This window comes from Sinohyriopsis cumingii, chromosome 6, assembly GCF_028554795.1.
Source record: "Sinohyriopsis cumingii isolate HCF-2022 chromosome 6, ASM2855479v2, whole genome shotgun sequence".
NCBI lineage: Eukaryota > Metazoa > Mollusca > Bivalvia > Unionida > Unionidae > Sinohyriopsis > Sinohyriopsis cumingii.
The window spans coordinates 74,962,008-74,989,655 of NC_142966.1; the positions used below are offsets into that span (position 1 = coordinate 74,962,008).

The 27,648-nt window shown below is 34.8% G+C and overlaps 2 protein-coding genes across 3 annotated transcripts in view; one reads left to right on the top strand and one right to left on the bottom strand.

The window, feature by feature from the left end:
• The window catches only part of LOC149797224 (uncharacterized), a 29,679-nt gene extending 9,708 nt beyond the window's left edge, over positions 1-19,971 (bottom strand). The window contains exons 1-3 of the mRNA XM_089961911.1: positions 19,866-19,971; positions 13,903-14,030; positions 5,999-6,416 (exon numbers count right to left, since the gene is read on the bottom strand). Of these exons, the coding sequence (XP_089818037.1) occupies positions 5,999-6,416; positions 13,903-14,030; positions 19,866-19,884 (565 nt within the window). The 5' untranslated portion in view covers positions 19,885-19,971. The remainder of the gene's footprint in view (positions 1-5,998; positions 6,417-13,902; positions 14,031-19,865) is intronic.
• A 36-nt stretch (positions 19,972-20,007) lies between these two features.
• LOC149797225 (uncharacterized) overlaps positions 20,008-27,648 on the top strand; it is a 128,293-nt gene continuing 120,652 nt past the window's right edge. Inside the window, exons 1-3 of one of the 2 annotated variants that reach the window (XM_089961914.1) lie at positions 20,008-20,135; positions 24,212-24,295; positions 25,984-26,067. In XM_089961914.1, coding sequence (XP_089818040.1) covers positions 20,117-20,135; positions 24,212-24,295; positions 25,984-26,067 — 187 coding nt within the window. In that variant the 5' untranslated portion in view covers positions 20,008-20,116. Of the gene's footprint in view, positions 20,136-23,450; positions 23,491-24,211; positions 24,296-25,983; positions 26,068-27,648 lie in introns of those variants that run through there. The other variant, XM_089961913.1, reaches the window with a different exon arrangement.

Sequence of the window (27,648 nt, forward strand, 5' to 3'; positions counted from 1 at the left end):
TTTACTCAAATCTCTTCATCTTCCCATACCTGACGGTAAGGAGGGAAAGAGATTAAGACACTAGAGGAGGAGAACAAACATGCAATTGGTTCTAACCGAAAGTCATTCATTTCACTTGTATGGAAAGTGCATCATCCAGTCGCTGCTGATGGAAAGAGACAGGATTACCCTTTCCTTCTCTCTCCTTGAAGAAGGGAACTGGTGATTTCTTCTCAATGTAGGAAGAAAAGAGTGGTGGCCTGTCTCCTTTTTCTTCATTAATGAACCCACAAAAGAGAACAGAGAGGTATTATGTCCTGCTCAGTCTACTTAAAGATGAGGCCATGAAAAATCATCTTGCCATGTGGGGAAAAGAGTAGACATTCCATACTCTTCACTGGATGATGGGAGTCCCCAAGCCCCATAAGGAATGAACAGGAACCAAGGGAAAGGGTGAGTCTGACCAGTACTAGATGACTTCTGAAAAATGCCTGGTGACTGATTTTCACGATGATGCCCGGTACCTGGTAATGCCAGGTGACTGTTATTCACGATGATATCCAGTACCTGGTAATGCCTGGTGACTGATATTCACCATCAAGCTCAACAACATATGTCTAGACCCAGTGCTCTGGAAACTTCTTCGGCAATCTAGACTGTCTTGTTTTAGGTGTGGGTTTATCAAAGACAGTTAAAAATGACGATGCTTTACTGGCACTGGCTGGAAAGGCAGAATTTTCTCTTGTGTGATGGCAACTTGCTTGAACCAGGAAATGCCACTTATCCATCTGGGGATCAGTGCGGGTCTACCAGAGAAGAGGGGGATTCTTTCTGCTAGATGCCACACCTCATCTAGGTACAAGGCACAAGAATGGACATGCCAAGAAGGTGGAGTGAGTGTCCCAAGCAGCCTTCTTATGGCTGCATTTGCCAACTCCTTGTGACATGATGAAATGGTAGATGAAATATACAATAACAACAAACACATTTTATGGAGTAGGATTGTGGAACACTACTGAACCACCTGTCTGTACACCAGTACCCCACATATTCATCTACTCCATGACAATGCACTGACACATGAATTCTACTCCATGACAATGCACAGACACATGAATTATACTCCATGACAATGCACAGACACATGAATTGTACTCCATGACAATGCACAGACACATGAATTGTACTCCATGACAATGCACAGACACATGAATTGTACTCCATGACAATGCACAGACACATGAATTCTACTCCATGACAATGTACAGATGCATGAATTCTGTTGTCATTGTTGTTGTTGGGTTTAATGCCATTTTCAGCACAAGATAAGCTATATATGGAGGCCAGTATAACTGGTGGAGGAAGAACCCTGGAAAACACCAGAAAGAACCACCGACCCATGAGAAGCTAGTGGCAAGCTTTCTCACTTACCCATGTTCACCGAGCCTGAGTCTTGAACCCATGCAGACAGAGGTGAGATGGCAGTGATCCAGGACGGTAATCACTTAAGACCACTAGGTCACTCAGGGCCCGCTGTATGAATTCTACTCCATGACAATGCACAAACATATGAATTATACTCCATGACAATGCACAGATGCATGAATCTGCCATGGCTCCAAGTTATATTTTACTTGTCTATGATTTGCTGAGGGGCAGACAATTTGAAAGCTGCTATGTAACTGGAAGTGCAGGTTTTTTAAAAATAAAATGTATATGTGTGTAAAGGTAGAAATTAAGGTAAGTGGTAGAATTTTTGACATTGTGGAGCAGAAGTTGTGTCTATCATATGCCTGGACATTCATTAATAGAAACCCTGAAGGTCAGTTCTGTACCATTTTCATCCAAGGCTGACTACATAATATAAAATGTCTTTAGTGAAAATTCCATGTAAATATGAAGATCCGTTCAGAAGGAACAATATCAAGATTTTCGAGATGTCTGCATCTGCTGCTATTTTAGACACCAGACTGACTCCATTTTCATTTCAGATCATCTACATGTCTAAAAAAAACTGTTAGTGAAACCCATGTCAGCTGGATCATTTATTCAGAAAAAGCAATAACAATATATTCAAGATGGCAGCCATGTTTGGCTGTCAAACTGGCACCATTCTCAATTAGGACCATATATATGTCCTAAGAAGACTTTTCGTGGAAACCTAATGTCAATATCTCTATGCAGGGTTGGTGTTCACTGCTGGCTTTAAAAAAATTTGTTACCAAAAATGTCACCAACCTCAATATGTTGTCGCGAAGTTTTTAAAAATGTCACTATTTTCATAATACAGTACTATCCTTTTATGTCAACATCCTTGGGACCAAAGTAATATTGTCCGCATAACGGATGTTTAGGTAAGTAAGGGGGGAGGGGCTCAAAATAAATTGAAATTTCGCATACAAGTGAATTTTTTTTAGGTGACCTATTGTTGTCAGTGATGGGGATTTACGCAGGGAGAGAATAAGAAAACAAAAATAATGGAAATTTTGTTTAAATGAAGACAACTAGACTGAAATGGACTTGTATATTGCCAACTTACAATTATGTAGTACAATTATGTAGTACACTCCACAATGTGTTAAATAATGTACATGTACATGAAAAATCAATGAATTCGAGTATTAGATCATATGTTAGAAAAATTTTGTATCTGTCAAATCTCATTAGAAAATACAACTAACGCATATATATATATATATATATATATATATATATATATATATATATATATATATATATAAAATGGTAGTCCTCGTTTAGTCTATAACCCATTCTCAACAAACACATTTCACAAAACAATTCACTAAGATATTCATTTTTCTAGTAGCACGTGGTTGTATAGTTGTTTATATGCTTCATGTACATGTACTTAAATTGTCTTAGATTTTGGTCAGCCAGAGACAACTACCATGATGCAGAGGGGATGAGGCTGTTCATAGAGAAATGAAAACATATGAGCAAATGAATAAGTTTAACAAACATTCTTGTGGAATGTCCCACTTCCATTTAACTTGATGGCCAGATATCTTTTGTTTCAAAATATTGGAACTTTAATTTGGATTTTACACCGCCATTGGTAGCGATCATAAGCATGAACTTTTTGTTGCAAACAGGAAACTTTCATGGTACAATAAATATGTTCCAGTCACAATGGAAAATGAAACAATGCTTTTACTTAAGTTTGTTGCTGACTTCCTTTGATCAAAGGTCTCTGGCTTGCTTTGAGGAACTTCAAAGTGCATGTGTTATTGAAGGCACCACTAAAGGCCTTTTCTGAAGGACCAAACAAATGCCCGTTTGTTATTGCTGTGGCAATATCAAATAACTATAGAAAATTGACTGAGACAGAATTTTGTTTTCATTTGCTTAGCATATACACAGAATGATCTGTGCTTCAAAGGTGATCCGTTTTCTTTGAAGTTTCAGCAAAACTATTTTTACTGAAATATATTTCATAAAGAAAAAAATATTGCCATCGTCTGGTCGATTGTATTGTAGCTAGTCATGTAGTACAACTATTTTGGTTATATTACGGCATACAGTACTAAGGCCAGACATCAGCATATTAAGCGGATTATGATATAACAATGCTGTGTTAGGGTGGTTAGTCAATATGAACAAGGGATTTGTTTATGTAACATTAGATTCCAGTGCAATTTTATATCCAAGTTTGCAGCTTCCCAGCATGATGCCTTTGAATTTCTCCACTCCAAAGCCAAGACTGTAATATACAATTTTTAACAGCCAAAAATGTTGTTGCCAAAATATCTCCACATAGTATATTTTGTCACCAATAAGGAAAAAGAAAATCTCAATTGGTGACATTGGCGAAGCCTAGCACGATCCCCGCTATGTATTCATGAGAAGTGGTAATAACATTATGATACAATGGCTGGCAAGTTGAATCAATACCATCTGCATTTAATACAATATTCAAGCCATAAGAAGTCTTTTAGTGAAAACCCCATGTCCATAATGATAATCGGTTTAAGGACAGCAGCAAAGATAGCCATCATGGTGGCCATATTGAATGTTCAAGAAGCATCATCTTCATGTAGTTTAGCAAGACTTCAGGACAAAACTGTATGCCAAGTTATATTACTTTCATCCAAGTGGTTTAAGAGAAGAAGTAGTAACAAATTTGACAAGCCATCATATAAATTCTCTTTATCTTTTCCTGGTACCGAAACTACTCGTCATAACAAGGTCTATAGAGTCTAAATGTTTAGTCATAAGGTCTACAGGGTCTAAACAATCTTCAGTGACTAGGTCTACAGAGACTAACCTAACTTCTGTGGCAAGGTCTAGAGAGTCTAAACAAAATTCAGTGATGAAGTCTAGAGAGTCTAACCAATCTTCTCTAAGGTCTACAGAGACTAACCTATCTTCTGTGACAAGGCCTAGAGAGTCTAAACAATCTTCTGTGACAAGGTCTACAAAGGCTAAGCAATCATCAGTGACAAGATCTATAGAGTCTAAACAATATACAGTGTCAAAGTCTACAGAGTCTAAACAATCTTCAGTGACAAGGTCTACAAAGTCTAAACAATCTTCAGTAACAAGGTCTACAGAGTCTAACCAATCTTCAGTGACATGGTCTTGAGAGTCTAAACAATCTTCTGTGTCAAAGTCTAGAGAGTCTAAACAATCTTCTGTGTCAAAGTCTAGAGAGTCTAAACAATCTTCAGTGTCAAAATCTAGAGAGTCTAAACAATCTTCTGTGACAAGGTCTACAAAGACTAAGCAATCATCAGTGACAAGGTCTACAAAGTACAAAGTCTAAACAATCTTCAGTGACAAGGTCTACAAAGTCTAAACAATCTTCAGTGACAAGGTCTACAAAGTCCAAACAATCATCAGTAACAAGGTCTACAGAGTCTAACCAATCTTCAGTGTCATGGTCTAGAGAGTCTAAACAATCTTCAGTGTCAAAGTCTAGAGAGTCTAAACAATCTTCTGTGTCAAAGTCTAGAGAGTCTAAACAATCTTCAATGTCAAAGTCTAGAGAGTCTAAACAATCTTCTGTGCCAAAGTCTAGAGTCTAAACAATCTTCAGTGTCAAAGTCTAGAGAGTCTAAGCAATCTTCAGTACCAAAGTCTAGAGTCTAAACAATCTTCAGTGTCAAAGTCTAGAGTCTAAACAATCTTAGTGTCAAAGTCTAGAGTCTAAACAATCTTCAGTGTCAAAGTCTAGAGAGTCTAAACAATCTTCAATGTCAAAGTCTAGAGAGTCTAAACAATCTTCAGTGTCAAAGTCTAAAGAGTCTAAGCAATTTTCAGTGCCAAAGTCTAGAGTCTAAACAATCTTCAGTGTCAAAATCTAGAGTCTAAACAATCTTCAGTGTCAAAGTCTAGAGAGTCTAAACAATCTTCAATGTCAAAGTCTAGAGAGTCTAAACAATCTTCAATGTCAAAGTCTAGAGAGTCTAAGCAATCTTCAATGTCAAAGTCTAGAGTCTAAACAATCTTCAGTGTCAAAGTCTAAAGAGTCTAAGCAATCTTCAGTGCCAAAGTCTACAGTCTAAACAATCTTCAATGTCAAAGTCTAGAGAGTCTAAATAATCTTCAGTGTCAGTCTAGTCTAAATAATCTTCAGTGTCAAAGTCTAGAGTCTAAACAATCTTCAGTGTCAAAGTCTAAAGAGTCTAAGCAATCTTCAGTGCCAAAGTCTACAGTCTAACCAATCTTCAATGTCAAAGTCTAGAGAGTCTAAATATTCTTCAGAGTCAAAGTCTAGAGTCTAAACAATCTTCAGTGTCAAAGTCTAGAGAGTCTAAACAATCTTTAATGTCAAAGTCTAGAGAGTCTAAACAATCTTCAATGTCAAAGTCTAGAGAGTCTAAACAATCTTCAGTGCCAAAGTCTAAAGTCTAAACAATCTTCAGTGTCAAAGTCTAGAGAGTCTAAACAATCTTCTGTGACAAGGTTTACAGAGTCTAAAGAATCTTCAGTGACAAGGTCTACAGAGACTAACCAATCTTCAGTGACTAAATTAAAAAATGAGTTTTGAGGAATTTACCTGTGTCTTGTTGTAACACATCAGTGGCATTTTTCATTGCCTGAATAAGTTCTGGAAGTTTTAGATTGTCTTGTGTATCCTTTTTCTGAAGGAAAGGTATGTCCTCTTCCTTTTGCTTTTCCTCAGATTTCTTATTCTGAATTCCACTCTGAGTTATATTTGACAGGTTTTGTGTTTTACTGTCCCCAGTACCATCTTTATTAGAATGGCTCTCAGATTTACCATCATTTTTACTAGCCTGGAATTTAGATGACCCTCCAAAAAGAAATCCCTTTTTGAATCCTCCAAATCCTGTATTTGTGGATGAAGAAGTGGCCTGATTGTCCCCTGAGTTGGGCTGGTTTAACGAGGTGTCTTTTAGCTGAGAAGTACCATGCACACCATTACTGAGCTTGGATCTAAAGGCCTGTTCCTTAGTCTGCAAAAGAATTTTAGATGCAAATGTTCATTAATACATGTAGTAACTTTTTGACAGAATTATGCTTAATTCAGAACTATCATATGGAATTAAAGACAGGTTCTATTGATTGTTATGCCTGGTTACAAAAAAATGAAACAAAACAAGAAAATAAACTTAATGATAAAGCTACTCCCCTATCCCCTCTTTACTAATAAGAATCAGTTATAATGTGACTTTACATCGTTAAATACCCAAATTTTGTGTTTTTATGTTCTATCAGGACACATCCTTGTTGGAACATCCCCACTATAAGGATACCTCATTTATAAAAATGTGGATAGTGTGGGTCCCATGAACAGCATTTTGTAGTCTAGGCATTGCACATACAATCCTTCTCAGACATTTTCATTGTGGTAAATTAATGTATCGGATGAACATTGATGAATCTAATTTTAAAAAGTTAAATGAAGATCGTATTTATCATAAATAATAAAACAAATATGGATATAACTCATGCACTGGAAAATGGGACAGCGTTCCATTTCAGATTGGATGTTGTTCCAGTTTAAGTTTTATCCATTCCTTATATCTTTTATAATATTTTTTCTTTCATATGAATTTTGTATACATTTTACAATAGCAATTTATGCTTTTATTATGATTTAAAAGAGTCTGATAAATTTTTTATCAATTAACAGATGCAAGGCTCCAAAATTAAAATAACACGCACATTGACATATTTCGTAGAATGTGACATCACACATGCTGCTAAAAATAATATTTGGTGGGTGAAAATAAATTGGTAATTTTGTTGCCTCTATCTTTTCCTTTGGTTCTAATTATGGTAAGACCATTGTATACTGCTTTAAAGTCTTGTATGTGCCAAATCATCGCCACACATCACTTGGTATGAGGGACTGACATTATGACTAACACTGTCAAACTAAAGAGCATGAGGGATTCAATCAATTGTAGACCTGACATTTTTTTTAACGAAGTATAGAGATTGGAGATTAGAAGATGGGTTGTCTTATGGTTTGGGACTAATGATGTTCATATAATTAGGAAAACATAATTACTGAATAATTGCATTACTAATTATGGGCACCTGATGTCAAATGGCTGACTTTCTAAATTAGCAACCATTCATTTCAGATTGTATATACTATGTTAATAGCCTCATGTAAATTATATCAGAATACTGTGGCATAGCATAGTCCATTCCTGGTTGTGTTCTGTGGTGCCATGTGCTTCAAAATTATTCCTTGTGTGTTGAAGAACATCATGCATGTAACCTTTCCAGCAGATTTGGAATGATGTACTCTTACAGCTGATGTCAAACAAGAGTGCTTCCATCACTTTGTCTTGTACTCTTGGATTCAAATTTAAGTTTCATCACATGTAATGATCTTATTTTAAAAACTGTAGCCTTCTACTTTCTGTTTAATAATTCCCTGCAGATCTTTACTCTTAAACCTGTTTGTTCTATTTTAAGCAATCTAGATTGGAATAAACCATATGCATTCCTAATTCCTTGGTCAGAATTTCCTCTACATTTCCATATGAAATATCAAAATTGTCTGCTACCTCTTAAACATGTCTGTCTTCCTTCACATACACTTCCACAGAATCTGCTATATACATTGGTTTCATTGCTGATGATTTAAGTTTGTAAAATCATACATATACAAATATCAATGTGGATTTAACATACAATTTCTTGTCAACTTCCCAATCAGATACACCTTTCAAGTTTTTCATATCTGAAAATTTAATTTTTGTTCAGAATCCCTACTGGGAGTTATACATATCTATTTTCTGTTGCAGACAAAATTTCTCTTTGAATGACCAACAATTTTTCCAAATGCTGCAAATTTAAAAAACAAACTATTTGTGTATTGGGATGAGCTACAAAGTGTAACTGTTGCTGTCAGGAATCAAACCCAGCTCAAATGTCTAATACAGTCGGGTGCACATACCACTTTACTGAAAGGTCTAGTTAGTAAGTGACCTTGTATACCTCAACCACTAAACTACTCGCCACTTACTTTGATATTCATTCTGGAATGTCACCCATATTCACTGCTGTAAGCAGCTAAACTGTACCCTGTAGTTCATAACTAGCTACTGATCTGGAATGTCACCCATATTCACTGCTGTAAGCAGATGAACTGTACCCTCTAGTTCATAACTAGCTACTGATCTGGAATGTCACCCATATTCACTGCTGTAAGCAGATGAACTGTACCCTCTAGTTCATAACTAGCTACTGATCTGGAATGTCACCCATATTCACTGCTGTAAGCAGACGAACTGCACCCTCTCGTTCATAACTAGCTACTGATCTGGAATGTCACCCATATTCACTGCTGTAAGCAGCTGAACTGCACCCTCTAGTTCATAACTAGCTACTGAAAGCTGCTTGAACCACCTCCATGGGTGACAGAAAGAAAGTGAAACTGTTACCATTGAGAAATGAACTCAGTTTATCTGTCTCACAGTCAGGTGAACATACCATTTCACTAAGGTCCTGACAACTTAGCTGACAGGGTACAATTTCGTAAATTGGCCCCTGGCAAATTTTTTAACTCAAGGCTATGGTGTGACTTTTTCAGCTATTATTGTTTACTATTTAAAGATATGGATATATTTGTGAACTTGGTGTTTTGAGCTTGTGTTGTTCTTGAAAGTGATGACAGGCATGTACACCTTCCATAGTTACTCTGCAGTATGTTGATAGTGAAATACCAATAGTCGGCTAGGAAGAAGAGCTAGCCTCCCATAGCAGTAAACACATGGGTTTGGGGCAAGCAGAATATCTCAAAAAGGGCTTGGATGACAACTATTTTCAATTGCATCAGCCTGTTTAGTGCACACTGTTTTGCAGAACTGTCATCTAGGAAAAGGGCTTGTGTTTGCACCGTGAGCATCACATGGTGTCAAAAATTACCTTCGGACACGAAAATTGCAGGTAGAAATTTGGGATTGGGGTGCATAAACTTCTTCTGCTATGAACTGCCATTGACTTCTTTGGTCAAGTGGATAATATTCTTATGCTTTGTTTTAATATAGGTATCCAAAAAAATAGACCTTTTTGACCTCACTTGTGTATTTTATTTTTATGATTTTTTTATACTAGGTCACTGATTGTAGCAATAATTTTGTACATAAAAACTGGCCCCTGCCCCTTTAAGGACAACTGACAATTTGTATTGGTGCAGTCCGCCACAGCTATTATACTTTTCTGTTTCTTTGTGTATACTGAAATAATTTGTATGCCTTAGCTTCTTTATATTACCTTCCTTTATCCATATATCTCTTAGTGTTGTATGTAATGCTCTTTGGAGAGGGAGGTAACTGTGTTTTGTACCTCAATGTGAGATCTGTTTACAGCATGACAAAGTAGCATATTTTGGACTAAACTTACTAAATATGGGCACAAAATGGTAACCATAATGTATTGTCTTGCACTTTCTGTAGCTGTCAAGGTTTGCACCCCTATTTCTATGAATATTATTCACATTTCAATACAGACACAGAAACAATTGCATAACATGTCAGCATGCATTTTTAATAGTAATTTAACTCCACAGGAGCATATAGACTTCAGAGGAATCATACATACACATACTGTTGTGAATGTTGAATGTCACCAGTGGAATGGTCTTAGAAATAGTGATGCATATAGCATATTGCTTGCTATATTTTGGTGAGAAGAATGAAAGTTTTAACACACCGACATAATTTCTACCTTCATGACCCCACTGTGAAGTTGACATAAGAGATTCACATCTCACACTTGGGTGATAATAGGAAATGTTTCAATGTTATGTATACATCTTGAAATTTCTAGGTTCAGTTAACATAGGGGGAAAAGCTAAAATTAAGTGGCAGTTTCATGCATTTGACAATACACATACAGTTTCTCCTCTGAAATCCTTATGTTTTCACTGAATGTTAAAAGTACATCAATATCATTTGTTTCTTTTCTTTTTGCAGGTCTCAGTTTGCATGGTAAAAGATTAGGATTAATCGGTTAGTCATGCTGAAAGAAGCAATAGTTTGAATCTCATCCGGATACTCATTCTGATCTAAGTACACAAGAGAGTGACTTTGAGAGACAGATTTAGCCACCACAGGAGTTGCTTTATGCAGGGATCGTCCTGGGCTTCGCCAATGTCGCAAATTGCGATTTATTTCCTTATTGGTGACGAAAATACCCCATCTGGCGATTTTTTGGGCGACAGACTTTTTGGTTATTTAATTTGTACATACAATCATGGATTTGGACTGGATACATTAAAAGGGAGAATGAAAGGAAGCCACAAACTTGACTAAGCAATGCATTGAAATCAATCTGTTACACAAACGATCCTTTGTTCGTATTGACAACCCCATCTTTACAGTGTATTGTTACATCATAATCTGCTTATGCGGACATCTGGGCTGAGTACTGTATGCTGTGATACTGTCAGTCATGCTACTGAACTATACCTACAACTGACCGACTTCTGAAGACGCGAATAGAACAGATACAATTAATTGAATGGCTAATCCTTCTGTTGTTTTTTTTTTTTTTTTTTTACATATACCAATATAATTGTTTTGCTGAACCTTCATAGAAAACTGATAACCTTTGAAGTACCGACTACTGCGTATAAATACAAAGCAAATGGAAAAAAATCTCAGTCACAATTATATCTGTCGCCAGTGCAGCATTTTACTCATTGATCTTTTCCTTTTGCCATCAATCCATGTTACTGCTGCAGAGACTTAAACTCCGCAACAAGAAATAGCACAAAAAAACAGTTTTGCATAATTAATAACAATTATTTATTTCTCAAAATACAGGAGTGAAAGAATCCCTAAATTGGGTGTGAATTTATGCTTATATATACGGTCCAATATTGCCAGGTGTTGACTCCTGTAAGTTTCATTCGTGGGAATGGAGATCATATTTTGCTTGTCGAGAAAATTTATACAGCATTCAGTGATCATTCTTGGGAATTAGGAAGCAATTCACTACAAGCTTTGTGAAGCTAGCCATAAGGGGAGGAGGGCTGCTGAGAGACTACTGGTGTCACCTGTCAGCACTGTAGACTGTGAACGTGGATTCAGTAAGATGAACCTCATAAAAACTGACATCAGAAATAAACTCTGCATCTCATCTCTCGAGAATTTAATGAGAATCAGCATGTACAGGTGTGAAAAATTAGACTTTGAAACTGCATTCAACAAGTGGGCAGCCCTAAAATCGCGACGGATCTTCATGTAACACTGTGTAACATTTTGTTAATGCTTGTTGTAATTAGAGTATTAACTACCCATCTTTTGTAATTTTCATTGCCTGTTACATTAATAGACTAAATTAACACTTGAAAAAATGTACACTACTTGATCTGGCGACACTTTTTGAAAATTGGCGACCAAATATTGAGGTTGGCGATTTTTTTGGCGACAGCTTTTTAAAAGCCAGGACCATCCCTGTTTATGGACTTGCTTATTAAAGCCAAGCAGGTGAAATGCTTTTTACCCTGAACTGAATTTTCTACTGTAAATATTTGTTCTATACCTTATCTTATTATTTACTATGATTTTGTAAATTTCAGAAATCATAAAAGTCAGTTGTAAGTGAATTGGTATCTGAGAAGAAATTTCTCTGTTAAATTGTATTGAATAATTGTATATATGTGGTCAATTTCAGTGGCTTTGTATCAATGAATTTATCCGTAAGTTTAACAAGGTGCCACACATCAGTATATCAATATTCCAGCCTGGTCTAATGTTAACTGATTAAACTTTGATCTCTCCAGATTAGCTAGACTGTTGTTGTGATTACCCCCCCCCCCCCAACAACACACACCCACACAACAAGACTGCTGCTATTAGCATCTCCAGAATGATAATGAAAGGTTTGGAACTGCTTGTTTTATATTGGTCTAAAAGTACTTCTAAAGCACATTATTTAATTAAATGTGTGATTTTTTTAAGTCTGCTAGAAGAGTGTGTGTGTGTATGATTTGGATTTTTAATGTAGCTTTAACAATTTTTCAGTCATATCACTATGATGTCTGCAGTGTGGTAGTTTATAGTGATGTCTAGCACTGGGGCATCATGCCACAGACATGTAGCATGATGTCCCACACAGTCAAATTATCCTGGCACTTGGCTGACCAGTCCTAACACTAACCTCTTAATGCTGAGCACCAAGTGAGGCAGCTGTTAGTACCATTTTCGTAAGTCTCTGGTATGACTTGGCCGGGGATCGAACCCACAATCTTCCGCATCCAAGGCGGGCGCTCTAACCACTAGGCCACTGAAGCGGTAGTTTGCCAGAAGAGTTTATAGAAACTTTTCACTTCTGTCACTGACAACTAACATAGCATTTCTGTTATTCCCTCTTAAAATTTATAACTTCCAAATCTCTTATTCACATTTATGAAACATTATAAAGGAATTTTGATTCTGTCCTGATGCTATGGTGGTAAACAAAGTCCAAAAGCATTATAGGTTGCAAACAATTTGAAATCTTTCAAGAACTGCAGTCAGTCATAATTCACAATGTAAATAATGCAGTGGTTTTTGCCGCAAAGTAGTCACTTTTCTAAAAGCATATTACCATTTTTAGTTTTGTGCACAAAACGTTTTCCTTTTACCATTTTAATAGATAATGTCTAAATATGTGATATGTATGCAACTTTTGATATAAACATTTTCAGCAAAATTCTTAGGGTGGCAGGGTACAGTGTCATAAATTGGCACCTAGCAAATTTCTTAACTTAAGGCTATGGTGTGACTTTTTCAGCTATTATTACTGTTTAAAGATACGGATATATTTGTGAACTAGGTGTTTTGGACTTGTGTTGTTCTTGAAATTAAATCAGGCATGTACACCTTCCATAGTTATTCTGCAGTATGTTGATAGTGAAATACCAATAGTCAGCTAGGAAGAAGAATTTGCCTCCATAGCAGTAAATACATGGGTTTGAAGCAAGTAGAATATTTAAAAAATGGCTTGGATGACAACTATTTTCAATTGCATCAGCCTGTTTAGTGCACACAGTTTTGCAGAGCTGTCATCTTGGAAAAGGGCTTGTATTTGCACAGTGAGCATTACATGGTGTCAAATATGACCTTCTGACATGAAAATTGCAGGTAGAAATTTGGAGTTGGGGTGAATAAACTTCTTCTGCTATGAACTGCCATTGACTTCTTTGGTCAAGTGGATAATATTCTTATGCTTTGTTTTAAAATATAGGTATCCAAAAATATGGACCTTTTTGACCTCACTTGTGTACCGTATTTGATTTTTTATGATTTTTTTATACTAGGTCACTGATTGCATCATTAAATTATTTGTACATAAAAACTGGCCCCTGCCCCCTTAGGCTGCATGGCTGATAAGGGGTCTTATAAACCTCAAGAGTGTCTTGATTTAAAGGTTAAAGGTCAAAATGAAAATTATGAACCAATGCAAGTGATAGCTAAGTTATAAACCAGTTGCCTTAGTCTCTTGCTTTGTGGCTTTTTCTTGATCTCCAGCTGCCATGGTAGTTTTCTTTTTCTGTTTTATCTCCCGCAAGGCGTCCACCTGCTTTATCAGGCCTGACATGTCCTCCAGAGGAGGAACATCTGAAATTAGATAATATTTCTAATCATACACCATCATCAACTTTTTCTGCATGGGGATATTTCCATACTTTTATAACAGATGGTACCATTTTGGGGTAACTGATAACAAAAGAAATTAGGTTGTGCATAAAATCATGATTCAGTAAACACTCTCTAGTCCAAATTTAGTTGCATCTTTATTCTTACTCTGCAATCAACTAGTTTGTGCCTGTAAAAAGTATTTTGTCCATCTGCTTCCAAAAGATGTATATCAGAATCATACATACATGTACATGAATTTGAATTATATGAAACCTAGAGCTATGACTTCATACATATTACAAATCTGGCATGCAAAAATTTATTTCCAGATTATAATTTGAATCTATTTTTATGATGAGAACAGGGTTGATGTTTGTTCTTCCATAATTTTTCCACTCAATCTAGCAGCCTTTCTGTGCAAAATACTACTGGTGCAGGAAACTGCTACTCCAGCTGCCAAAGATGGCACAATTTAACACAGTTTATGTCATTCATTACATGTTCCTCAGAGATAAGGTGTTTGTACAGATTATATGGCCCATCCATGGAATAAATCACTCAAAGATAACTTTTAATAAAATCAGTCATTGTAACCTTTACTGACTTAAGTATTCAGCATGAAAAAGTCAGACACAAACAAAACTTTATGCCTGGACACTTTCAAGAAAATTTGGTAGAATTCTATCAAGCAGTTTTTCAGAAGTCATTTAAAGTTTTAATTCTTATTGTACATGTAAGTAACAGCAACTAAATTTGATAGCAGACTGGCATCATTTGTACAAATTTAAAAGCGATTTGTGTCACGATGCTTTCTGTCAAACTCTTTTGAGTGTTGTTTTTTTAGAAAAAGATTTATTTCTATTTTTAGTAACATCATCCATATTTACGGCACATCAGCATTATTTGTAAATATCTGAAAACTCTTTATGTCATTGATAACTGGACACTTTCAGTAAAATTTTGACAAATTCTCTTCAGCAGTTTATGTGATGTCATTTAAATATTTTTCATTTTTTAGTATTGGTAACCATATTTGATGGTAAGTCTGCATAAATTTCACAAACTTGAAAGTCCAAATACCATAATATTTTGTTACCAGTTTGGTTAAATTCTAAATTCAGTTCAGCAGTTTTTGAGAAGTAATTTAAAGGCTTTTCTGTTTTAAGTAACAGTGGCCATATTTAATTGCAGAATGGCATCACTTCTAGCAAATGTGAAATCCTTACAAACCAGGATGCTTTCTGTCAAAATTCCTCAAACTTGGTTGAGCTTATTTTTGAGAAGAATTTGTTTAATGGTTTGTTTTTTCTACTGTAAGTAATGGTGGCAACATTTTATCACAAATCAGCATCATTTACAAGTTCAATTGTGAAAGGTCTTAATTGTGCCAGGTTCCACTCTGCCAAGTTTGGTTGAAACTGGTTTGGTGGCAGGTGGGTTTTTGTAGAAGTAGCAATTGTTGATGGATGCACTAAAGATGATGTATGACAGTACAATGGCCAATATACAATAAGCTCACCTGTGTTAAGACCAGGTATTAATACTAAGCTAAAAATGGTAAATCATATCATCCCTGATTGAAATGAAGATGTATTACAGCATCTCTTTAATTTCATTTACTGCATGCAACAACTTGGGCCCTGTCATATCCTGAGATCATAACTTTGGATTGGGGTTGGGATTGGGATGGGAACACACATCTTAACACGAAGTCAAAGTGAGCCTGATACAACTTAATTGGCATCCATTGGTCTAAAATACAAATGTAATAATAAGGCAGGTGAGTTGGGCTGAAGACACCCATATCATGGTACATTCCAGCTACAAGTATTTAGAAGATATTGACATACTGTTTAACTGTGTTTCTACTTTGATTATTTTTAGCTGGGCTAGGTAGTCCTAAAGGAAATGTTCATACATAGATAAATCAAAGATGCTGAAAATAGATTTTCAAATGTTTGCTATGGAAGATAAGCCATTGTTATGGGAGACATGTCAGAGACACATTTTGATAGGTCAAGTACTAAAAACAATCTTACAAATTTGATAAATTTGGCCTGGTCATGCTTGAGAAGAGGTCAAAAATAGGTTTTCCAGCTGGATGCTGTGGCAGGCACAGAACTGCTATGTGAGCCATCATATAACAATTCTGAAAGGGCGTGTCTTAAGGTACATTCCTACAATACTGATCAAAATTGCCTCAGCTGCTCTGGAGATGTTAAAATTAATTCTCTATGTGGTTGCTATGAAAATCACACTATTGGTAATGAAGCCACCACCACCAACAGAAATTCTGTCAGAGAATGTCCTAGCAAACATTCCAGCAAGGCTTGATCAAAATGGTCTCAACAGTTCTAACAACAAAGTAAAAAATAGATTGTTCACCTCACTGCTAAGGAAGGCAAATTATTGCTATAATGGCCACCCAAGCAATTTTTTTTGCAAACCAAAAATGTTTAACATGAAGTTTGGTGTATAAGAATGCCTGGTATTCTCAAATGAAGCATACTGTCTCCTTTTGGTGGCGCTCTACAGTTTCATATTTTGCATAGGGTTAGAATTTTAAAGAAAAAGAATTTCCCTGGTTTTCCTCACTGGTTACACTATTTAAAAAAGACCTTGTATATCTTAGGTATAGTTCAAAGAACCTTTAATTCCCTTTATTCTGATGAATGATTGATGGGTGTAATATGGGTTATAGAGTATACAGCTTCGCCTTACTCCAGATGTGCACCTTTCAAAAAAGTGTTAGCTCCACTTGGTCATTTTCACTTCCTGAACTTGAAAGGCAAATTGTATATAACAGAGCCAATAACATTTTTTTTACATTTTATATATATATCTGGTAATTCATTCATTGCACTTTCAGAAGCTGGTATTGTCTAGTCTGGCAAAATTCATTTTCCCAGACTAATTCAGGCTGATTTTTTTAGCACAAGGGAGCAGTCATTTTACTAGTAGTTAGCAGTGTGGCATGATTAGATCATGTACAATTTCCAAAAGTACAGTATCTAAAGAAATGTCAGCCACATTACATCAACATAGAGGTATGCCAACATTCTCTCCAGTGTGCATGTGTTAAATGCAAACAACTGATAAAATGTCAGTAGCAATGATAAAGGAAAGGTGTGTCATTCTAAATTATACTCAAATTGAGTTCCCAGGATGCATAGTCCTAATTTTGGTTTGAATGATCTTGTGTTGAATCCTAGTGAGCAGAAATGATGTGATTAAGTTCCAAAACAAAGACATGAACATTTATGAGATATTTGTAAATTTGTATGCTTCTTACATGACGACTTGTGTTTAAGTGAAGGTAAAAAAAAGTTTTACTAATTTTGAAATCTTTATTTATCACCTACATTTAGTATATACAACCAATTTGCTTACTATCTCTAATTGTTTACAGATCATTCTTAATTACATGTATTATGATCTTATTACTATTAAAAAAAATGTATTCATCAGAATAAGTGGCTTTTAAAATCCAGGTACAATATATAAAGAGTAGATTCTACTTATTGGAACTAGTAGTGTAATCACAGAGAGCAAAACCATGTAAAAGTGAGTTCAAGACCTACTGAAAGTGTTTTATTCCATAACAGTACAGGAATTGTTATGACACTGTTAATTTAAAAAATAAATATATTCATGAGAAAATATGGCTTGTAATAACCCTGGTTATAACATGAGTAGATTCACCTTATTAGAAGTGTTGTAGTGATTTTCCCTAGCATCTTCAGTTAGCTGTTTTCATAACTACGTGTATCCAAATATTAAGATGGGATGATCGAGTTATGAATAGACTTGTCAGGTAACACGATATGTCAGAGTTTATATAAAGGCAGAAGGTGAGCTGAATTGCTTTCCAATGCATACGGTCATAAGAGAATCAAGACAATAGAGAAGAGAGAAATCAAGAAAATAATAATGAAGAAATTACTGTCATAAGTAAGCTAGAGGTGAAGTGTCTGAAGAAGGCTTTGCACAACTCTAGCATTAATAAGGTGACAAAGGGAATCAATGTTCTATCTTCTTCACTTAGGCAAGCATCAGAGTTTCAGAAGATTAATGAGGCATTGATACCAATCTATGAGTAAAAACAGAGTATGAAAAGCAAGGGGGAAGGTTCACTACCAAAGCTGTAAATATTGATTGATGCATGCCCCCTTACACGTCACGGTGTAATGACAGAAACTGGCAACACCTGACAAACTGATAAATTAAAATGTTTTTGTTCCTATGAGATTATACAGGACCATTTTTTAATTGTGTAAATAGTAAAAGAATGCCTATTGTTACTCAGTACAGCATTTTAGTCACTTAAAACAATACATTTTTGGTGTACGTGACATAAACACAAACACGTGACCCCCCTTTCAATTTCACAATTCTGGTTTTTCCATTACCACGCATTTGTTAGTTTTAATAGAGATGCTTTGAGAGAGATTTCTCAGTTTTGGGCTTTTTACACTGATGTCAAGTTATTTAGTTGTAGCCAGATTTTGAGTTATAATTTTCTTTAGATCAGTTGGATTTCAAAAGGATTAATTCTTTTTTCTCTGGAAATATTTTGTGGAGTGCTAACACAGAAATTTTGGAAAGAGATTGCTTACAAATTTAATTTGGGTTTCCAACACTGGAGTGTCATTATTTGTATTTCTACAAGGAACTGTAGATAAGCACAGTACTGACTACAGCATATGTCATCATCATCCATCTTAGATTTTTCATCAGGATTCAAACTTGAAATTATTAGAACATTTATTACTAGGACTTTTGCAATTTAATTTGTGGATTATTCTTAGATTATTTTTGGATTTGATTCTTGAAACTGTAAGTTCTTCTCCTTTTTTCATTTTTACAGAATATTTCCATGGAAATAAATTATTTGTTAAATTGTAAAAAAAGCTTGTTGTTTTCACTCTTTCTGTGTTACTGTTTATTCGAGCCTAAACATGTAACAATATATATATATATATATATATATATATATATAGATAGATAGATAGATAGATTACTGTTGTACACATTTACCATCATGAGCAGTTCCTATGTTTATTCTGAAAAAATTTGTAAAGCATTTAAGAAGTATCAATGTAGTGAAAAAAAGAGACCAGATCTATCATACCAGATTTTGTCATTAAAAGTTCAAGAACAGGTTTATAAAATAAAATAAAATAAAATAAATGAAAAATTTAATGTTGCATCCTGCGATTCTGACTGTTTTGCGTACCGCCTCTAGTCATATAAAAAGATTTAACATATATTCTATGAAGAATTTAAGAAATATTGAGCCCTTATCAGAGATCTGTGAGATATCAGGCATGAACATTAATCGTGTTTCTATGTGATTTTTTTAATAAAAAAAAATTCTTTAAATTTCTCACATCTCCTACCTGGCCTGTAGTTAAGAGCAGAAGATTTTATTTTCCCTTGGCGATTAACGACAAGGTAAAAACTCTACATGATAATTATAAAATAACGCATGTTACTAATTTTTTTGATTTTATTCAATTTTATACATGTATCCTGTGCAGCTCACATTTTTGTGATGTTTTGGGGCAGTCTAGGGTGTCTTGGGGTCTTTAGTCGGACCGCCCTACTGACGTAACTCGGTACTGATTTAAAAAAAAAAAAACGAAAAACATCAAGACTATGAACAAAAATGTGAATTCCACCGTGTCACTTACGCCATTCATACAACCTCAAAAACACAAATCATGCTGAGTGATTATACTTGAGGAAAACATTTTGTATTAATGTAAGATTAGTTACAAGACTTGATATAGCGTCATTAGAAACGTTTCTTACCATCAGCGTCAGCCATCATTAAATACTTTGACTGGTTGGTTTTTTTTTTTCAAATGTCCTTTATTGATGTTTGAAACCAGTTTCAATTAGACTGATTTTCAGAAGCTTAAATTCAAACCAGTTTTATCAGAAGGGGGAGAGAAATATATAATTATTGTACCATTCAGATATTTGGAATGGTTGTCGAACATATTTATTATATTAATGACATTGAAGAATAAAATTTTACACCAATCCACGCAATTGGTAAAATGGCTGATATTGCGAAAGGTGGTAATCACGTGTAAAAAGAAAAAGCAATAGACTACCTTTAAAAACTGATTTATTTACGGAATATTCATTCACATAGTTAGAGCAGAAATAGTGTATTCTTTTCTACGTTTATATATTTCAATTCTACATATGCTTTCGACACGACTGATGGGGAAACAGGCTGTTATTGTTGCTTACAAGTTGTAGTATTTTGCATAACCTCCCGTTTGCTTCTACCCCCTTACTAGTCCTACAATATAAGACATAGCGCATGTTATTTTTTTGTTTTAGTGCTATATTTTACTATCCAAATAACGGGCTTTTATAGCGTGTTCCGATATCGGTTGACATCTAAACGAGTAAAAGTTTCAGGAATATCTCACACTTTGCATCCCATATCAACACTTTCCCTAGTCCTACAATGTAAGACACGGCCTATGTTGGTTTTGTTTAAGTGCTATGTCTTACTATCCAAATAACGGCCTTGTATAGCATGTTCTGATGTTGACATCGGTGTTCCGATGTTGACATCGGAATGAGTAATCAAAGTTTCGAAACATCTCACACACATATCGACACTCTTCTACTAATTTATGTGTAATTAACATACTTACTGTGCTGTCTCTGCCCTGGCGGATTGAAAATATGATACTAGCAAATGGACACATTTTCACGTTCCGTTGACATACATTTGAATTTGTTGCAATGCGACAGTAGTCGAGGTATGCCAAAGTAAGTTCAAGTAGATACATGTTGGGGATATGTTTCTTGAACGAAATGAACCAGTGCGTACAGTTCCAATAAGCGTAATATGTTTTTATTCGTTTCGTTAAAGAATAATATTTCACCATAATCCGATTTCGGCATTCCCAGCTTTCATCACTTTCCAGCCAACTGAAATGTAGGCCAACAAAACTTGAAAACAAGTCCATTTCTTTTGTGAGAATTTGAATTTATTAGAGAAAAGACATCAGAGTAAATAAAGTCTGACTAAAACATTACGAATATACTTTGTAGAAAAGCATAGTTATTTTAGTTGTCAGTTGTGTGAAATATTCCTGAAAATTTGACTTTCGTAACGATGTTAGTCGACATCAAAACACGCTACACAGTGCTGTTTGTTAGGCAGTAAGACCCTGACGCCCAAAACATAAATATCAGCATCATGGTCTTACCTGTAGGACTACACTTTTCCACAAATCGTTAGGTAATTAATATACTTACTGTGCTGTTTTTATCCTGGTGGAATCAATATCTGACTCTAGTAAATGGACGCATTTTCATGTTCCATTGACACACATTTGAATTTGTTGAAATGCAACGATAGTCGGGTATGCCAAAATATATTCAAGTAGGTTCATGCGGGGGATATGTTTCTTGAACGAAATGAAACATTGCTTACAGTTCCAATAGGCATAATATATTTTTATTCATTATGTTAAAGAATAACATTTCAACTTAACCCAACTTCGGCATTCCGTGCTTTCATTGCTTTATAGCCAACTGAAATGTAGACCAACAAAACCTGAAAACAGGTCCATTTCTTTTGTGAGAATTTGAATTTATTTGAGAAAGGGCATCAGGGTAAGTCAAGTGTGACAAAAACATTATGACTTTACTTTATAGAAAAGCGTCATTATTTTACTTGCCAATTTGTGATATATTCCTGGAAATTTTACTTTCATTATGATGTTTGTTGACATCAAAACACACTACACAGTGCCATTAGTTAGGCAGTAAGACCCTGACACCCAAAACATAAATATCAGTGTCGAGGTTTTAGATGCAGGACAACCCCCTTACCACAGACAAGGTATCCCTGTGTCTAGATATGGTGCTAAGTTTTGGTACATGGAGAACTTGCCTTGGGAGAAATAGCCCCATGGTGAACTTGCCCCATCATATCTGGAGAAGTCTCCCCAGGATGGTTGAAGAAGTCGCCCAAGATTTATATACAATGCTGTCGGGCATTTCTGCACACCTAAGGATTCCATCACCAATATTGAAGCAAAACACATATCGAATTCAACCAATTGACAAAAATAAAATACTGCAATGCTTCCCATTTGAAAAGAAGCAATTGTCACCAGAATATTCTGTTCAAAATCATATTAATTTTTGGACACACGGGATACCACCCCGTGTTTTCATGACTTGTGATATGTTGGCCTATTCTGCACACATATTTGAAAAGATGTAATGTTTATCCATCAGGCTATAGAAACGGAAATACATTACTTTGGACTGTTTCTGTCAGCACTGTCGGGGCCCCGAGTGGTCTAAAGCGCTGTCCGTTACGGATTACTGCCATCTCAACTCTGTCTGCGTGGGTTCGAGTCTCGGATTTTATAGGTGTTGTCTAATGTTGTAAAGCGCTTAGAGCTTCTAAAGATTAGGCGCTATACAAAGTCCTCATTATTATTATTATTATTATACTGTGGGAAATTTCTTGAGAAACCCATTCTAGCGGCAAGCTGACACATTGGGTAGCAGATGATTTTGTATGTGTGGGACAGCTTCTTGGAAACTTGGATTAAGATGCCGAATTTTTTAAGGTATACATTTCCATCTTTTAAATAATATCTTTATTGCATGATTCTAAAAGATACATAGCAAATAGGATTTTCTGGGTTGCAGGTTCAAGACAGTCATGAAATGGGTCTTCCTGTTGACATTTAGAAATCACATTTTCGTATGCATTTCGAGTCAAAATTTGTTATATTTTTGTACAGTTTATGAATATCACTTTTCTTAATTAAAGTACAATCGTTTGTTCTCAATACAAAATGGATTTTTGACCCAAAATAGCACGTGATCCAATTTTTGTAGAATTACCCAATGCGCAGAATTGGCCAGCATGGTGGTATATATATATATATATATATATATATATATATATATATATATATATATATAACTTTTCTGTGCAATGATACATCATTTCTATAAACATTGGATCACGTATGTTTTTGGGGGGTTTGAAAATCCAATTTGTATAAAGAAAGAATGATCATCCTTTAATCTAGAGTAGGTAATATTCATAACATGTACAAAAATATCCCACATTTCTATTTTAAATACATATGTAAATGTAATTTCTCACTGTCAACATGAATACACACCCCATGACCTTCTTGAACTTGTAACCCGGAAAACCTATTTAATATTTATAATTTAGAATCATCCAGATAAATTAATTATTTAAAAGATAAGAAATGTTTACCTGGAAACAATACTGGATCTTAATCAAAGTTTATAATTTTACAATAAGTTGCCCTCGTCTACTTTATGGTCTGCTAATTAACTTGTCAGCCAGCTGTTCAAGCGAGATTGTAAAGAAAACCCAGGATGTATATTCTGCTCAAATTTTGCAGTAATTTTTTGTTGTCGTAAAGGAGATGTTATAAACACTGCATACTATTCATTATTCTTTCTTTTCAACTTATTAACTTATTAACTGTATAAAATGTTGAACTTTTCCCATTATTTAAAAATTGGTTTAGTTTTGCTGGATATCTCTTGTCATTGTTACTATGAATTTCTAAAAATAACTTTAAGCTTGATCTAGTTCCTCATTTAAAATGCTGACAGAATGTGTCTAAAGTAAAAGTAATGTATTCTGTTTTCATATGCATAAACAATACTTTTCTCTTCCCAATTCTGGTAGAGTCCATTTTTGATACTTCAAAAAAATCAAAGAGAGGCAACTACATTATGGCCAAATAGGAAGGCTGTTTGCTCCTTATGAAACAAATTGATTCTTCCATAGGTCAGGGCTGCTCAGAAAAATTTGATGTAAACAGACCACCTTGTTAGCATGTATTTAGTGTGTTGAATTAAAAATTAGTTTTACCTACATTTAATGATGCTAACCTGAATATTCATAGAGCTATGGGCATTGATATCATTCACAATGCAGAACTGTGTTATATTGTGTAATTTGTGCTTTGTGACAAATACAGAATCTTATAAAAATTAATTTCCAACAAATATGAAGTCATAAAACACTGAATAACTGCTGAAGGGTCAGTTCTCAGAATGCCAGTGGTTAGCATTTCTGTTAATCTGAAGAATGTGGGTTTTTTTAATTGCAGAATTTGTGAGGAAGAAAAAGCTCAAAATGTTAACCAAAAAAGAAAAATTGAAGCAGAAGCAGATGCAAGCTAAAGCACAAAAAGGTATGAACCATCTGCTGAAAATCTGGATTGAGTCATTGGAAAAAAACAAGTTTGAGTAGCTATATTAAGATAAAAGAATCTGTCAGTTTACATCTAGCCTTAAATAACTTTTTAATTTCAGCAAATGTTTTAGAACTCCTCGATTTAAGACAGAATGGCTCAATAAAGATAATTACACCTCTTGTTTCAGGCCTGCCAACACTTATGATTTTACTATAAGGTCTACCAAAATGACTATTAAACTATGCACTACAAAAGTTGAATCATTTGGTCCAATCCTGATAGTGGCATGTGAGGCTGCAATGTTTAACAAAATTTGTACAACTTGTTAACCATAACCGAAATGATGCTATTTACTTGAAGCAATTAGAAGCTCAACATTATCCCCTACTTACCCTTTTGATGCTTAGGCGTACTGGACAGCTGACTGTTATTGTAATATGCCGTACCTTGCTAAACTTGCTTTTTTTACCTCTTAATATGACAGGATATTATCTGACAATTTAGGTAGAACATTTCTGGGATTTTTGTGGTATTGTTTTCTACTGATACATTATGAATGTGGTTTTACCTTATCTTGTAAACATTTAAACTATGACATAAAAGAAAATATATTTGTTACCAGCTTTTAGTTTATTGTGGTTTCTCAAGAACATGTACAATTTCAGCACTCGAGCAGTTAAAAGAGGAAATAGCTTTTTACTTGGATTCCTCTAAATTCTTTTTAACCACTAGAATGTCAGCCCCTTTAGGGACTCTTGTTTTAATCATATATCCAAGTTATTTACTCTTATTCACAAGTTTTGTAGCTTGATTCATGCAACATACACCCAGATTTGTACCATTTTGTAAAGCTAATAGGATATATATATATTCCATTAACATTCCAATAGGATATATATATATTCTATTAACATTCCAATAGGATATATATATATATATATATTCCATTAACATTCCAATAGGATATATATATATTCCATTAACATTCCAATAGGATATATATATATTCCATTAACTGGAGGAGTTGAATTATAATTGAGGTTATATGGTACTACCACCGAAAAGATAGCTTGGTTCACTGACCAATTTTTATATGTGCAAACTTCACCAAGTCAGAACCCAGATACAGACCAGACCCAGACATGCCAATATGACTGCAATTTATACTGCATAGTTTCATTTACTGCCTATACTTATTTACAAAATTGGTACTTGTGTAAATGAACATGCACGTGACTGAGTGATGCAGGACATTCCAGTTGAATGATTCGTTTGCTTAAAAGAACTGTTAAGAATATTTCTGTAAATTTTGTCTGAAACTATATACGATTTTCCAGTTGTGTAAAGCCAGAGAGTTTACACAAATTGGTTGTAACACACATTAAACAACATCAGGTAATGCTAACACAGTTTTATAAAACTACATTACCTACTTTGAAAAATGTCTTTGGTAATGGAACTTATGATCAGTAGCATTTTATTTTAAAGAAACTGTTTCTAAGTTTATAAGCAAGCATACAATTTCTTAATCACTGTTGATCATGAATGACCATATTACATATGGTTGCATTTAATGATTTCTTTCAAAAGTTATATTCTTATATAATAGGTTTCAAAATTTACTTTTTTGTGACTATGTCAGCATTATTTTTTTTACCAGGAATTTATATCTTTACAATACTTAGGTTCAAGAACTGAGACAAATGTTGAACAGTTAGAGATGGCAAGCATCATGAAGAAGAAGAAGAAAAAGAAGGTTATGATGAAAGGTACTAAAAGCAATATATATATATATATATATATATATATATATATATATATATATATATATATATATATATATATATTATTGTTGTATAACATCATTTTTCAACACATGATAGGCTATGCATGGCGGCCAGTATTATTGGTGGAGGAAGAACCACTGACCCACGAGAAGCTTCTGGCAAGCTTTCTCACATACCCACGCAGATGATGGTGAGATGGCAGTGATCCGTAATGGAGAGTGCTTTAGACCACTCGGCCACTCAGGGCCCATATATATATATATATATATATATATATATATATATATATATATATATATATAGACAATTAAATTTATTACTGGGAGGAAAATTACATCAACAGAGTGGCAATACCACTTTTTCCAATTAGGAAGTATATCTGCACTTATATGTGTTATTCAGACCCATATTTCATATTTAGGCCTAGTTCAGTTTTCTTCTGCTCCTTATCTCTCTCCATTCTTTCTACTCTCGCTCTCCCTCCACATGATGCTGTGCAGATCTTAAAATGTGTCATCTGTGGGCGCTATAGCTTACAGTTATGCAGTCAAAGAATTGCAATCAAGAAATGCCAAAAAATGAACTCCAGTGAGCAGTAAGTTGTAGGGTTTAATGCCATTTTTCAACACAATATAGGCTATACATGGCAGCCAGTATAAATGGTGGAGGAAGAACCTGGGAAAACCCTAGAAAGAACCACCGACCCTCAAGAAGCTACTGGCAAGCTTTCTCACTTACCCACGTTGGCCAAACCCCGAGACTTGAACCCATGCAGTACTCGCTGACAAATGAAAGAAAAAACTTGTTTTAATTATTCATCATTAAATACAGTAACACAAGTTTTTAAGTTACAGTCTTAACTCGCATCAGAATCGTGTTGGAAAAAGATGGATAAATCGGGTGTTGATTAGTGTTGATTGTAAACCAAAACTAAGTGACAATCGAAAATTGAATATTGCATCTGCTTCCAAGCTAGACTCCAAACTTGCCATTGCCACTTAAAAATGTATGTTTGAATGCAGAAATAGACAACATGGAGAACAAAAATCATTACAAGTAAACTTTTTTTTAAAGATATTACACTCCAGGGATGGTACTGGCTTTAAAAAAGTTACTGCCAAAAATATCGCCAACCTCAATATTTTGTCACCAATTTTCAAAATATGCCACCATTTTCAGAATAGAGTACTATCCATTTATCAAAACATCCTCGAGACCAAGGTAATATAGTCGACATAAGCGAATGTTTAGATAAGTAAGGGGGAGGGCTGAAAATAAATTGAAATTTCACATACAAGTGAAATTTTTAAGAGATGACCTGTCATCAGTGACTAGGATTACGCAGAGAAAAAATGAAAATTTTAATTAAATGAAGACAATTAGTCTGAAATGCACTTGCATATTGACAACTTACATTTGTGTAGTACATATGTTAGAAAATTCATGTATCAGTCAAATCCCATTAGAAACACAACTAAAATGAATATGTAAAAAAAGGTTGTCCTCATTTGATCTATATCCCATTATCAGCAAACATGTTTTGCGAAACAGTTCACTCTGATA